The 13,673-nt window shown below is 49.4% G+C and overlaps 1 protein-coding gene across 1 annotated transcript in view; it reads left to right on the top strand.

Moving 5' to 3' along the window:
- Positions 1-13,673, top strand: part of plekhg7 (pleckstrin homology domain containing, family G (with RhoGef domain) member 7) — a 177,627-nt gene that overhangs the window by 125,897 nt on the left and 38,057 nt on the right. The window contains 4 exon segments of the mRNA XM_070896773.1: positions 1,614-1,628; positions 1,676-1,876; positions 6,519-6,559; positions 11,341-11,436. Of these exon segments, the coding sequence (XP_070752874.1) occupies positions 1,614-1,628; positions 1,676-1,876; positions 6,519-6,559; positions 11,341-11,436 (353 nt within the window).

Here is a 13,673-nt window from a genome sequence, read left to right as displayed (position 1 = left end):
AGGAGAGAGGCAGAGAGGTTTAGGCAAGGAATTCCAGAGCCTGGGGCAGAGACGGCTGAAGGCACGGCCGCCAATAGTGGGGTGAAGTGAGTGAGGGGGATATACACAAGAGGCCATAATCAGAGGAACAAAGAGTTTGGGTGTAGGGCTAGAGGAGGTTAGAGAGATAGGGAGGGGAAAAAACACAAAGGGATTTGAACGCGACAGTGGGAATTAAAAATTGGAGACGCTGTGGGGGGGGGAGCCAAAGTAGGTCAGCGAGCACAGGGGTGATGGGTGAGAGGGACTTAGAGTGGGATGGGACACGGGCAGCAGAGTTTTGGATGAGTTACGGTGCGCCCTGCTCTGAATTTTTTACACACAGATATTTTGTTCAGATCAGTAGAGATAATGGGCGCGAATTTGGCCCACCCATTTTTTTGGCGCACTCAGGTGAGATGTGCCGACTTCCTCGGCTCAAAACTGCACCAAAAAGATGTCCCCGGATTCAGGCCGCTCTGTCGACTCTCCCAGGGCTTGGCGCAGCGTGGCGATTCCATTGGGAGGGGGGGGCGGAGCTAGGGCCGGCAGCTGTCCGCACGCGTATTAGAGCGTTTGCGCATGTGCAGTAGCTCCTCCTATGATGCTAATGATGCGTGCTGCAGCGTGGGACCCGATGCGTCCCGCCCCTATCCCGGGCCGAGTGGTTTCTTGCACCAGCCGCCCGGCCCGCTGATTCCTGCAGACTGTGTGTTGTGCGAGCCCAGCCTCGCCTGTGTGTGTGTGTTCTGCAAGCCTGTGGCCAGCTCCCTGTGCTCTCCCGCCCGGTCGTCCCGCCTGCACCTATTCCCGGCTGAGTGGCCTCTCGCACCGGCCGGCCCGCTGGCTTTCCAGACCGAGTCAGGAAGGTAGGACTTAAGTTTCATTTTTTATTTATTATTGATGGTTTTTATGCTTCTTGAATGTGGTTGTGAAGGTGTTTTGTGCTTTGCAAGGTCCTCTCCACTTCCCTCCCCCCCCGCTCCCCCCCCTCCCCCCCATCTCTGGCTACCTGCGCTGATTTCTTAACTCTTCGCAAGGATTTCTGTGCAGCCACAAGTGGCCACATACGCTGGCCTAAGTTAGTTTGGAGCAACTATTAGCTATCCAAACTGGCTTAAATGGCCAAAACAGGCGTAGGTGGCTGGTAATGTCCCCATTTGAACAAAACTAAATTGAACTAAAAAAAAGTCCTAACTAACTCACTTACACTGGCGCAAATTGAATGTGCAAAATGGGGATTTTTAAGATAAGCCAGAAAAATCAAGTTGCTCCAAAAAAAATGGAGCAACTCCTGGGTAATTTTGGGCTCATTGAGCCCAGTTTTTCTTCAGAAGGGGGAAAGTTGCTAAGATGGGTGTCATGGGGTTCAGCATGTGCTCGATTGAAAGATCAGAGGTTGGTTTGTTTTGGAACAAAGGTGCTGTCTTTGATAATGGACGTTAATCTAATGTTATATAAAACAGAAAATGCTGGAAATCTCAGCAGGTCAGGCAGCATCTGTGGAGAGGTCACCCGAAACGTTAACTCTGTTTCCTCTCCACAGATGCTGCCTGACCCGCTGAGATTTCCAGCATTTTCTGTTTTTATTCCAGATTCCAGCATCCGCAGTATTTTGCTTTTGTATTAATCTAATGTTACTCTTGCTGCAAGTAAGACCCTCTTGATCCGCCAATGCCCATTGTAAAATCTACCTCGCTGTGTTTGTTTTTTCTCCATTACAGGTCCTGGTCTCACCGTAGGCGCAGTTCTCTGGTCGTTTGCTTACCTGGGCTGGAGATATTTCCTGGGGATTTATTAATTTCTAATGACGCTGAGCAACTTTATCGTACAGTTTCAACTCCCACGCTCAGCACTGGTAAGCATACGGACTTGTATGGAGGTCATTCGCCTCAGTATATTTCCCATCTTCCAGATCCTATGCTTTTCAGATACGTCACATTTCAGAAACTTGGTTGAGCATTGTAATCGTCTGTTAGGTAGGACAGGCTGGCCTCCCACATTCCACCCTACGTAAACTGGAGGTGATCCAAAACTTGGCTGCCCCGTGTCCTAACTCACACCAAGTCTCGTTCACCCATTATCATCATCATAGGTGGTCCCTCGAAAGAGGATGACTTGCTTCCACACAAAAAGGATGAGTTCGCAGATGTTTCATTGAAGGACCCGATGTTTCAGTCCTGAACTCCAGGGTGGAAGATGCCTGTGCGTGGATTTTTTTAACGTGGGGTGACCGTTGCACATCAGCCACCACACGGGCTTGACAGAGCGAGACCTTTATCCAGCGGCAAGGTTAACCAGGACGACTGGAGACCAGCTCTGCTGCACGGACCCAGTGCGCACACATATCGCAGTATGGGCTGGCCCGTGCTGCCCCTGGGCCCTCACCTCTTCTTAGCCCCGTACCCCAATTGCCGCACCTCCGCCACGATCTCTTGCCACTCCTCCGCCACAAACATTCGCCGCACCTCCGCCACGATCTCTCAATGCACCTCCGCCGCGATCACTCGGCGAATCTCAGCCATGATCCCTCACCGCTCCTCCACCCCGATCATCCACCGCGTTTCTACCTCAATCTCTCCATCTCAATCATTCGTCACACCTCCGCCACAATCTCCCTATGCTCAGTGACCTACATTGGCTCCTGGTTAAGCAATGCCTCGGTTTCAAAATTCTCATACTTATTTTAAAATCCCTGTATGGCCTCGCCCCTCCCTATCTCTCTAATCTCCTCCAGCCCCACAACCCCCCGAGATATCTGCGCTCCTCCAATTCTGCCCTCCTGAGCATCCCTGATTATAATCGCTCAACCATTGATGGCCGTGCCTTCTGTTGCTAAGGCCTTAAGCTTTGGAAATCCCTCCCCAAACCTCTCTGCCTCTCTATCTCTCTTTCCTTCAATGATTTAAATGAAGGAATTGAGTGTAATATCTCCAAGTTTGCAGATGACACTAAGCTGGGGGGGCGATTTGAGCTTTGTGGAGGATGCTAAGAGGCTGCAGGATGATTTGGACAGGTTAGGTGAGTGGGCAAATGCATGGCAGATGCAGTATAGTGTGGATAAATGTGAGGTTATCCACTTTGGGGGCAAAAACACGAAGGCAGTATATTATCTGAATGGTGGCAGATCAGGAAAAGGGGAGGTGCAACGAGACCTGGGTGTCATAGTACATCAGTCACTGAAAGTTGGCATGCAGATGCAGCAGGCGGTGAAGAAGGCAAATGGTATGTTGGCCTTCATAGCTAGGGGATTTGAGTATAGGAGAGGGAGGTCTTACTGCAGTTGTACAGGGCCTTGGTGAGGCCTCACCTGGAATATTGTGTTCAGTTTTGGTCTCCTAATCTGAGGAAGGACGTTCTTGCTATTGAGGGAGTGTAGTGAAGGTTCACCAGACTGATTCCAGGGATGGCTGGACTGACATATGAGGCGAGACTGGATTGACTGGGCCTGTATTCACCGGAGTTTAGAAGGATGAGATGGGATCTCATAGAAACGGATAAGATTCTGTCGAGATTGGACAGGTTAAATGCGTGAATAATGTTCCCGATATTTAACACTATCCTTAATTTCCCTTGTTAGCCACGGTTGAGCCACCTTCCCTGTTTTATTTTTACTCCAGACAGGGATGTACAATTGTTGAAGTTCATCCATGTGATCTTTAAATGTTTGCCATTGCCTATCCACCGTCAACCCTTTAAGTATCACTTGCCAGTCTATTCCAGCCAATTCGTGTCTCATACCATCGAAGTTACCTTTCCCCAAGTTCAGGACCCTAGTCTCTGAATTAACTATGTCACTCTCAAGCTTAATAAAGAATTCTGCCATATTATGGTCACTCTTCCCCAAGAGGCCTCGCACAACAAGATTGTTAATTAGTCCTTTCTCATTACACATCACCCAGTCTAGGATGGCCAGCACGATAGTTGGTTCCTCGACATATTGGTCTAGCAAACCATCCATAATACACTCCAGGAAATCCTCCTCCACCGTATTGCTACCAGACAATGTGTAGATTGAAGTCGCCCATGATAACAGCTGTACCTTTATTGCACGCATCCCTAATTTCTTGTTTGATGCTGTCCCCATCCTCACTACTACTGTTTGGAGGTCTGTACACAACTCCCATTAGCGTTTTTTGCCCTTTTGTATTCCGTAGCTCCACCCATACAGATTCAACATCATCCAAGCTAATGTCCTTCCTTACTATTGCATTAATTTCCTCTTTAACCAGCAACGCCACCCCGCCTCCTTTTCCTTTCTGTCTATCCTTCCTAAATGCTGAATTCCCCAGGAAGTTAAGTTCCCAGCCTTGTCTCTGTGATGCCAATTACATCATATCCGTTAACTGCTATCTGCACAGTTAATTCATCTACCTTATTCCGAATACTCCTCGCATTGAGGCACAGAGCCTTCAGGCTTGTCTTTTTAACACCCTTTACCTCTTTTGGATTTTGCTGTAATGTGGCCCTTTTTGCTTTTTGCCTTGGGTTTCTCTGCCCTCCGCTTTTACTTTTCTTATTTCTATCTTTTGCTGCTTCTGCCCCCATTCTACTTCCCTCTGTCTCCCTACATAGGTTCCCATCCCCCTGCCATATTAGTTTAACTCCTCCCTAACAGCACAAGCAAACACTCTCCCTAGGACATTGGTTCCGATCCTGCCCAGGTGCAGACTGTCCAGTTTGTACTGGTCCCACCTCCCCCAGAACCGGTTCTAATGTCCCAGGAATTTGAATCCCTCCCTTCTGCATCACTCCTCAAGCATCATATTCATCTGAGCTATCCTGCGATTCCTACTCTGACTAGCATGTGGCACTGGTAGCAATCCTGAGATTACTACTTTTGAGGTCCTACTTCTTAATTTAGCTCCTAGCTCCCTAAATTCGTCTTGTAGGACCTCATCCCGTTTTTTACTATATTGTTGGTACCTATATGCACCATGACAACTGGCTGTTTATCCTCCCCCTTCAAAACGTCTGCACCCGCTCTGAGACATCCTTGACCCTTGCACCAGGGAGCCAACATACCATCCTAGAGTCTCTGTTGCGGCCGCAGAAACGTCTATCTATTCCTCTTACAATCGAATCCCCTATCACTATAGCTCTCCCACTCTTTTTCCTACCCTTCTGTGCAGCAGAGCCACCCACGGTGCCATGGACTTGGCTGCTGCTGCCCTCCCCTGATGAGTCATCCCCCTCAACAGTACCCAAAGCGGTGTATCTGTTTTGCAGGGGGATGACTGCAGGAGACCCCTGCACTACCTTCCTTCCATTGCTCTTCCTGTTGGTCACCCATCCCCTATCTGGCTGTGTAACCTTTACCTGCGGTAAGACCAACTCACTAAATGTGCTATACACGATATCCTCAGCATCGTGGATGCTCCAGAGTGAATCCACCCGCAGCTCCAGTGCCACAATGCAGTCTGTCAGGAGCTGCAGCTGGATACACTTCCCACATAGGTAGTCGTCAGGGACACTGGAAGCGTCCCTGACTTCTCACATAGTACAGGACGAGCATAACACATGTCCGAGCTCTCCTACCATGACTTCACCCCTATATTAACTTAATATGGCAACAATAATGCTAAAGGTTATTTACTAATAAAGAAAAAGAAAAAACTACTCACCAATCACCAGCCAATCACTTACCCCCTTGGCTGTGACGTCACCTTTCGATTTCTTTCTACTTTTTTGCCTTCTCTCCCTGCTGCAGCTGCACCAGCTGGCCTTTATAGGCCACTCCGACGTCCCCGAACCTCTTGCTGTGACGTCACACCTCGTTTTCGTTTCCTTCCAGGTCGGGGAGTCAGCACTGGTGGGGAAAACAAGACAAAGCAACACCTCCCACTCCCACTTGCCCGTATTCTCCCACTTACCAAACTCTTACCTTTGCACTCTGACCTGCTGCTGGGTAGGCGGGGAGCCTGGTTTGCTACACGCTCCTTCCGCTGCCTGCGCTTGGTTTCTGCATGCTCTCGGCAATGAGACTCGAGGTGCTCAGCGCCCTCCCAGATGCACTTCCTCCACTTAGGGCAGTCTTTGGCCAAGGACTCCCAGGTGTCAGTGGGGATGTCGCACTTTATCAGGGAGGCTTTGAGGGTGTCCTTGTAACATTTTCTCTGCCCACCTTTGGCTCGTTTGCCATGGACGAGTTCCAAGTAGAGCGCTTGCTTTGGGAGTCTCGTGTCTGGCATGCGAACAATGTGGCCTGCCCAGCGGAGCTGATCAAGTGTGGTCAGTGCTTCAATGCTGGGGATGTTGGCCTGGCCGAGGATGCTAATGTTGGTGCATCTGTCCTCCCAGGGGATTTGCGGAGACATCGTTGGCGGCATTTCTCCAGTGTCTCTGAGCCATACAGGAGGGCGGGTATTACTACAGCCCTGTAGACCATGAACTTGGTGACAGTTTTGAGGGCCTGGTCTATGTTAAAGACATTATGTAACTACAAGTTGTTGTTGTTGTTGATATCCTAATTCTAAAACCATCCCAATTTCCTGTTTCAGAATCCAAGAAGTCAAAATGGCCCTTCATCAAACGAGGAATGGTAATTGTACTTTGTAACGTTTTAATCAAGCGTTTACTATTCCAACACTCGCCCAGGATTGTAGGTGGAATGTGGTGCCGATTGAACAAACAATGCATGTAGAATGAGCAACTTGCAGCCTTTTCAGAATGGCAGGCAGTGACTAGTGGGGTATCGCAAGGTTCTGTGCTGGGGCCCCAGCTGTTTACACTGTACATTAATGATTTAGATGAGGGGATTAAATGTAGTATCTCCAAATTTGCAGATGACACTAAGTTGGTGGCAGTGTGAGCTGTGAGGAGGATGCTGTGAGGCTGCAGAGCGACTTGGATAGGTTAGGTGAGTGGGCAAATGCATGGCAGATGAAGTATAATGTGGATAAATGTGAGGTTATCCACTTTGGTGGTAAAAACAGAGAGACAGACTATTATCTGAATGGTGACAGATTAGGAAAAGGGGAGGTGCAAAGAGACCTGGGTGTCATGGTACATCAGTCATTGAAGGTTGGCATGCAGGTGCAGCAGGCGGTTAAGAAAGCAAATGGCATGTTGGCCTTCATAGCAAGGGGATTTGAGTACAGGGGCAGGGAGGTGTTGCTACAGTTGTACAGGGCATTGGTGAGGCCACACCTGGAGTATTGTGTACAGTTTTGGTCTCCTAACCTGAGGAAGGACATTCTTGCTATTGAGGGAGTGCAGCGAAGGTTCACCAGACTGATTCCCGGGATGGCGGGACTGACCTATCAAGAAAGACTGGATCAACTGGGCTTGTATTCACTGGAGTTCAGAAGAATGAGAGGGGACCTCATAGAAACATTTAAAATTCTGACGGGGTTAGACAGGTTAGATGCAGGAAGAATGTTCCCAATGTTGGGGAAGTCCAGAACCAGAGGTCACAGTCTAAGGATAAGGGGTAAGCCATTTAGGACCGAGATGCGGAGGAACTTCTTCACCCAGAGAGTGGTGAACCTGTGGAATTCTCTACCACAGAAAGTTGTTGAGGCCAATTCACTAAATATATTCAAAAAGGAGTTAGATGAGGTCCTTACTACTAGGGGGATCAAGGGGTATGGCGAGAAAGCAGGAATGGGGTACTGAAGTTGAATGTTCAGCCATGAACTCATTGAATGGCGGTGCAGGCTAGAAGGGCCGAATGGCCTACTCCTGCATCTATTTTCTATGTTTCTATGTTTCTATGACCCTTCCCGAGAGAGCAGAAAGTTGTACCTCACTCACCTCCTTGCACATGTATTTGGCCAGGTTATATTCAGTGATTTTCCTAAACCCCGGTAAAGATAGCAGCTGCAAAATCATTCAACCTAACCTAACCTGAACCTTAACCCTAATGTGCTACACCTCTGACATTGTTAGCTGTCTATTCACATATCTGTAACACCAATAACTAAAAGACAAAAGTTTTAAGTTTCCCTGTTGGATTTCTTCATTTTGGCGTGACCTAACCTGTCCTTTAGTTTTGGGGGTGGAGCCTTGATCTGCGCCAAAAAGATCGTGTTGCCATGGTAACCGGGGACACAATGCGAGCTGAGGCTGCAAAGTGAAGCATACAGCCAGCTCCCAACACATTAAAACATATTGCATCAACTTAAAAACACATTAAAACACATTGCATCAACTTAAAAACACGTTGAAATGTATTGCAGCAACTTACCTCCAATGCCCTCAGCCGAAGGGCTTGCCAATCCGCTCCGGTCGTGAATCGGTTTCCCAGTCTCCCGGTCTCTCTCTCTCGGCTCTGCTATCTGGGCATCTGCTGCTCCGATTTCCTTACCTGCACCGATTTCCTTACCTGCGCTGATTTCCTTACCTGCGCTGATTTCCTTACCTGCACCGATTTCCTTACCTGCACCGATTTCCTTACCTGCACCGATTTCCTTACCTGCACCAATTTCCTTACCTGCACCGATTTCCTTACCTGCACCGATTTCCTTACCTGCACCGATTTCCTTACCTGCGCTGATTTCCTTACCTGCGCCGATTTCTTTAACGCTCCAGAAGGTTTTTCTGCAGAGGCCACATATGCCGGCCTAAGCAGAACTGGAGTAACTCTCAGCTGGCCAAACTTGCCTAAGTTTCTTTCTTGCAATAAATCTTGGTGTAAAATACCGTGTTATATACAATTAACTAGTATCCTCCTGTAGAAACAGCATTAACCTTCATCACTGGCCGTGGATTAGCACGATCTTCATCCACTCCTCTTCCTTGGGCTCCTCTTGCATCGCTGGTCTTCAGTCAAGTGAGGCCACAGGGCTAATATCCAGGGCTCCTCAGACCTCACCATACGTTCCCCAAAAATGGGCGCTCCCGAATTTCTAGGCCTATGTTTGGATGAACATTCCTGTTGTCGGTTATAATCATTTTCCTTTTTTTTTAAGCCCAATTTACCTCTTCTCCCCAAACAATGACTCCAGCCACCCTCCAATGTCTTACCCAAGGAGCCATTATACGTGGGCAAGCCTTGTCAGTGTTTACAGACTGTCCAACTCTAGGGCGTTAGAGGCTGTTTCCTTCCCCACTCAGCAGCAATTGACATGTGTTAGGAGCAGGGTTTATTGACCAGGAACTCCGGGTCAGATTTTTGCTCCCTAACTCAGGGTGCAAAGGTCAATTGTGGCACTGTGACCTCTGCTCCAAGCGGAGATCAACGAACTCAGGCTGGACCAGGGATTGAACCCGGGTAACCTTCCATGTCAGGAGCGGCTAAGCTGCTCACTGACTGAACCCTGTTGAACCATGGGGGATGGGCGGGGGCGGCGTGGGGAAGCTGTGATTTGCAGTGTTTGTATCTCAATTCATTCATGTTTGGTCCTTGCCATGAAAGCTGAATTAGAGCATGTTATTATACAAGAGGGCCAACACTACAAGTTTAGGATTGGTTATGGTAGTGTAGTCGACCTGTTACAGAACAAATAATCCAAAGGCCTAGGACTGGATTTTTGGCTTTTAGGATTTCGGGGCGTTAATGACGGTGGGGGGGGGGGGGGGGGGGGGGAGTCCTGATACCGCCCGGAAAACGTTTGCGTCTCAGTCAGCAAAATTGGGCAGCTGGGCCCTGAGTGTGGGGCGGAGTGCTAAGGGAGGTGTTGTACACCTGTCTTGGGGCGCTAGGCCGGCTGAGCATGGGAAAATCCCAAGCTAAACAGCCGGCTTTGGAGCACCCTGAGAGAGGCCTGGGGGGGGGTGGCGAAACCTGAAAAAACCCACCAAAAACATTCCCAATAAATACCTCAAGCCACCACTACATAAATCGCAAAAAAAATTACATTAAAAACAATCGCATTTACCTCAGGTGGACATTACTGATCTCACTGCAGCTGGTACAGCTCGGACTGCCCGCTTCCACAGGTGGTCCCACCAGAGGGCGCTATGGAGCGCTACGGGTTGGAACGCCCGCTTCCACAGGCAGTCCCACCAGGGGGCGCTATGGAGCGCTACGGGTTGGAATGCCCACTTCCACAGGCAGTCCCACCAGGGGGCGCTACGGGTTGATTGCGATCCAAATACCGAGCCGGTGTTGTATTCAGGGGGCGTTGCACACCAGCTCACCTCTCCCGGGCGGTAATGCTTTGCGCCCCCTCGAAACTGGCACTGAATGTCCCGGCGGGGTGCTGGCTGCCCACCCGGAAACGCTTACCGCTCCATTGCTGTCCCTCTGGGGCGCTAACAGGGGCAGCTGAAGGCTGAAAATCCAGCCCCTAAACGATTAATCCGGAAGACGTGAGTTCAAATCCCACCACGGGATTTGTGAATTAGAATTCTGTTAAAAAAATATAAATCCAGAAATAAAAGTGACCATGAAGCTGTCAGATTGCTGAAAAAACCCAACTAATTCCCTAATGTTCTTTAGGGAAGGAAAGGTCTGGGCCTACATGTGACTCCAGTCCCACTCCAACGTGGCCGACTCTTAACTACCCCCTGAAGTGGCCAAGAAAAGCCCTCAGTTGGAGCAACACTGCTATAAGGATTTTCAGTTCAAGAAGGTTCACTACCACCTTCACAGGGCAACTAGAGATGGACAATAAATGCTGACCTTACCAGGGACGCCCACATCCGAGAATTCATTTTTGGAAAGTCCACACAGCCTGTGGGGACACTCGCAGTGCATATCTGAAATTCAGGACATGATTGAGCACAATTTTCCAATCGTGATCGGTAAATCATGCTCAGCGTATACGGAGTTTCCAACGGGGTGGGGGTGTGGGGGGAGGACGAGTCCCCCATGCACACCCCAGTCTCTTAAAATCACCCTTGATGAGTCACATTCACAAAAAATAATAGATGCACTTAACTAGGAATCAGAATCACGTGTATTTTAAGGGGTAGAATTGAGTCTCGGGCAATGGTGCAAAGCAGATTGCCCGCCTGTTATACGCAACGCCTCATGTTCAGTCCCATTGACTGCCGTGGAACTGAATATCGGGTGTTGTGTATAACGGGCAGCCGATCGATACTGCCCGTTATACACCCCCGCCCGAGACTAATTTCTACACCGAAGTCCGTTGCCTGTACACAGATTTGTTAGTGGCAGCATGAGGATTGTGTAAATCACATGGATTGCAGGAGTCCCCGAGTCGGTCAGGGGTCCCGAGTGGATCCGCGATAAATTTACGGATTGAGGTAAATCGTTCCCGACTTTATCGAGGGGCTCCCCCAAAACCGAGCTGTTGCACAAGGACTCCTGCCAGGCAAACGTCACCCCCGAGAGTGCTGTACAGCGGAAGTGCACTGTAATGGTATTTTTCCACACTCTAACTTCACACAAGCGGTTTACCTTTGTGGTTTCAGAGCAAGGTGAAGCAAAAGCAAATATCCGATCTGGAGAACCTTCTGGCGTCACTAGAGATTGCGGACTGTGCAGATCACGGCTTCCAGCAGTACAAGGTACCCATCATCGCAGGCAGTCCCTCGGAATCGAGGAAGACTTGCTTCCACTCTTAAAATGAGTCTTTAGGTGGCTGAACAGTCCAATACGAGAACCACAGTCCCTGTCACAGGTGGGACAGACAGTCGTTGAGGGAAAGGGTGGGTGGGACTGGTTTGCCGCACGCTCTTTCCGCTGCCTGCGCTTGATTTCTGCATGCTCTCGGCGATGAGACTCGAGGTGCTCAGCGCCCTCCCAGATGCTCTTCCTCCACTTAGGGCAGTCTTTGGCCAGGGACTCCCAGGTGTCAGTAGGGATGTTGCACTTTATCAGGGAGGCTTTGAGGGTGTGCTTGTAACGTTTCCTCTGCCCACCTTTGGCTCATTTGCTGTGAAGGAGTTCTGAGTAGAGCACTTGCTTTGGGAGTCTCGTGTCCGGCATGCGAATAATGTGGCCTGCCCAGCGGAGCTGATCAAGTGTGGTCAGTGCTTCGATGCTGGGGATGTTGACCTGGTCGAGGATGCTAATGTTGGTGTGTCTGTCCTCCCAGGGGATTTGTAAGATCTTGCGGAGGCATTGTTGCATGGTACACTCATCACGGTCACCCACCAAACGTCTCTCCTGTCTTCATGCCCCACCTCGCTCAGTCACGAGGGAAGGAGTTGGCAGTTCACCTCTCTCTGACTTCCCACCTCAGTGCTCTGAAGCAACTCTGCTGATGTCTGGTGTTTCTAGAGCTACAGAGGTCGAAGTTCGGTCCTGCCGTGTTTGAGTTGGTGACACCGGCTAAGTGCTGATTTTAATGCCAGGCAATAGGCACCACCTCAAACTGCAAAATTCAGTTTTTCCTCCCAAAGATGAGAGAGGAGCGCTAAAGGTGGTGATGCACACTTGCCCTCGGGCGTCAAGGGAGTGGTGTCTCAGGAGGCCGACCGAATTTCCCCACGGTAGCGTGACGGCATGCGAGATGAAAAAATGAAAAAAAAAGTTTCCGACAATTTTCCTCGCCCACACACACACTTCCCCACTGGTCCCATTAATACATAAATGATAAAACAAATAAACCTCACCACTTCCCCCCTGGGACACCTGATGTCCCACCACCTTTCCCCGGCTGTGCGGACGTCTGCCGGTAAGGTCACCGAATCTCGGAACCGCGACGGTGAGGGGTCTTTGCACGCTCGATGACGTCACCACGTGGGTGGTGCCGAGCGCACAACGGTACGTCTTGGTGCTGCCCCCACTGCCCAACTCTATTTACCGTGAGCCGAGGAATCCGCTCACTGCCGACGGTAAGGACTTAACTGCCCGTTAGACGCCGGGTGGTGTTAGAAACCGAATTTCGACCCCTATAGTCTTTAGTATATTTTCGCTATCAGCTCCCCTCTTAGTCACCTTTCATGCTCTCACTCTCCAATTAACCAGTCTCAGCAGCCACAGACTTTTGGGGGAGAGAGTTCCACATTTCCACCACCCTTTGTGTCAAAAAATGCTTCTTGATTTTGCTCCTGAATGGCCGAGCTCTCATTTTACTATTCTGCCCCTTATTCTGGATTCCCCGAGCAGAGGAAATCGTTTCTCTGCATCTATCCTATCGAATCCATTTATCATTTTAAACAGCTCGATCAGATCAACCCTCAATCTTCCAAACCTGAGGGAATACAAGCCTACTTCATGCAACTTGATATTATATTTTAACCCTTTTAGGTGTCATTTTTGTGAACCTGCGCTGCTCCCTCTCCGAGGCTAATATATCCTTCCTGTGGTATGGTGCCCAGAACTGAACACAGTGCTCCCATAAGTACATAAGAATTAGGAGCAGGAGTAGGCCATTCGGCCCCTCGAGCCTGCTCCGCCATTCAATAAGATCATGGCTGATCTTCTACCTCAACTCTACTTTCCTGCACTATCCCCATATCCTTTGATTCCCTTAATATCCAAAAATCTATCGATCTCTGGCTTGAATATACTCAGACTGAGCCTCCGCAGCCCTCTAGGGTAGAGAATTCACCACCCTCTGAGTGAAGAAAATTTTCCTCATCTCAGTCCTAAATGGCTGACCTCTTATTCTGAGACTGTGACCCCTGGTTCTAGACTCCCCAGCCAGGGGGAACATCCTCCCTGCAGTGACCCTGTCAAGCCCTGTAAGAATTTTGTATGTTTCAATGAAATCACCTTGTTCTTCTAAACTCGAGAGAATATCAGCCTAGTCTATTTAATCTTAGGGAACGGTAGTTTAGTGGTTATGTACTGGCCT

This window comes from Pristiophorus japonicus, chromosome 13, assembly GCF_044704955.1.
Source record: "Pristiophorus japonicus isolate sPriJap1 chromosome 13, sPriJap1.hap1, whole genome shotgun sequence".
Lineage (NCBI taxonomy): Eukaryota > Metazoa > Chordata > Chondrichthyes > Pristiophoridae > Pristiophorus > Pristiophorus japonicus.
This window is presented reverse-complemented; position numbering and strand designations above follow the sequence as displayed.